The sequence below is a fragment of the Galeopterus variegatus genome, unplaced genomic scaffold (genome assembly GCF_000696425.1).
Source record: "Galeopterus variegatus unplaced genomic scaffold, G_variegatus-3.0.2 Scaffold4950, whole genome shotgun sequence".
Classification (NCBI taxonomy): domain Eukaryota; kingdom Metazoa; phylum Chordata; class Mammalia; order Dermoptera; family Cynocephalidae; genus Galeopterus; species Galeopterus variegatus.
In genome coordinates this window covers 11551-13274 of record NW_007731061.1, presented here as the reverse complement: position 1 = coordinate 13274, position 1724 = coordinate 11551, and the positions used below count along the sequence as shown (strand labels likewise).

Genomic DNA, 1724 nt, shown 5'->3' with positions numbered 1-1724 from the left:
AACTGGGTGATTTATAAAGAAAATGAAATTTATTGCTTATAGTTTCTGAGGCTGGGAAGTCTAAAGTCCATTTGGTGGTGGCAACAGTGACCCAGGAGTCTCACACTGCAAGATGGTGGAACCAGAGAGAGCAGAGACAGACAGACTCTCCTCTTCTTTTAAAGCCTCAGAACCATGCCCTTGATCACCATTTTTAATCCATTCACTATAGCATGGTCCTACAATCCAATCACCTCTTCAAGTCTCTGCCTTTCAATTACCATAATAGGATTTCCCACCCTCTTAACAGTCACAGTGGGGGCTAAGTCTTTAATACATAAAACGTGGGGGATACAATTCAAACTTCAATGAGTTTGGGGGGGACATAATTCAATCCACTAAATATATATATATATATATATTTCAGAAAAGCTTTTAAAAACTGATGAAGTATAAAACAAGTAATTTTAGACATAATGCAACAAAAGAAATGATCCATGAAAATCTATAATTTCCACACCTGCTACATTCCATATCTTCAGGCCAAGGAACACCAAACATCTCCATGAGCTTCGAACACTCGCTGTAAGCCCGCTGACATAGCCTGCGACAGGGAAGTGTGACACGTCCATATTCCATACAAATAGGAGCATAGAGTGCACAAAGAAATGGCCGGAAATCCTGAGAACAATCCAGATTCACCATAGGGTGGAATGGCTAAGAAAAAGTCAGAGTTGAATAGTTAGATAAAGAGCTGCATACAAGTTAAAGCTTTCTATAATACTGCAACATTCATTTTATTTTCCACTTTAAAAAATTTCTGAAGGGGAGATTTGGCTTTTTTTTTTTTTTTTTTTAATAAAACTCTCTTACCCCTATCCCTAAGGATTCTGATTTGGTAAATCTGAGATATATAACAGAATCTCCATGTATATTTCAAGAGTTACGTCTGATATTAGTAAATAGGCAGGACTGAGAGACACTTGATAATAATCTCATCCATTTTACAAAGAAAAAACCCATAAAAGATATGCACCAGATACTCAAAAGTGAAATTAATTGGTGGTCAAATTACAATAGATTTTAATTTTCTTCTTCTTATGTATTTCAATTTCTACATTTTCTTCAATTAACATGTATCAACAGGAAAGCAAGAACATGAAGTAAAAGGAGAAAAGGAGACGAGAGAAAGATAAGCAGTTATACATAGTGGTTATTTGGGGAGTTGGGTGTGGGAAAGTATCTCACTTTTGTCTCATTTTCTTGTTCTTCTTATGTTTTTAACTTTTTAAACAGAGTTTTTAAAACTCTGAAATCACATGATACAAACAAGCTAACCCCGTAAGCTGATATTAAGTAAACAGAGAGACAGTGGCCCCAAACATAAAACTGTACTAAAATAATCAGTATAACTACAGGAACAGATCAAACATCCCAAGAAATGTGCATCTGGGCTTTTGACTATCGAATATTTTTTCCACTTGTTTATATAATAGTTTGAGTCATTGCTGATTTTGTACTGGTTATTCTCACCACCAGGTCTTTCTTTTGAGTAAGAATCAATTTATTTCTACAATGATGTATAACATTTTCCAGAGGCCTCCTATACATAATGCAATCAGAAAATCAAGAGTCACTTAAAGAAACTAATGTCAAAGAAGTTAACTATAAAATGGGGGTGTTTGGGCTAGCCGGTTAGCTCAGGTGGTTAGAGCATGGCCTTGTAATGCCAAGGTCAAGAGTTT

The 1724-nt window shown here is 35.6% G+C and overlaps 1 protein-coding gene across 1 annotated transcript in view; it reads right to left on the bottom strand.

Annotated features, from left to right (window-relative positions):
* The window catches only part of FZD3 (frizzled class receptor 3), a 51561-nt gene extending 50869 nt beyond the window's left edge, over positions 1-692 (bottom strand). Inside the window, exon 1 of the mRNA XM_008588669.1 lies at positions 500-692. Coding sequence (XP_008586891.1) covers positions 500-684 — 185 coding nt within the window. The 5' untranslated portion in view covers positions 685-692. The remainder of the gene's footprint in view (positions 1-499) is intronic.
* Positions 693-1724: the final 1032 nt, after the last annotated feature.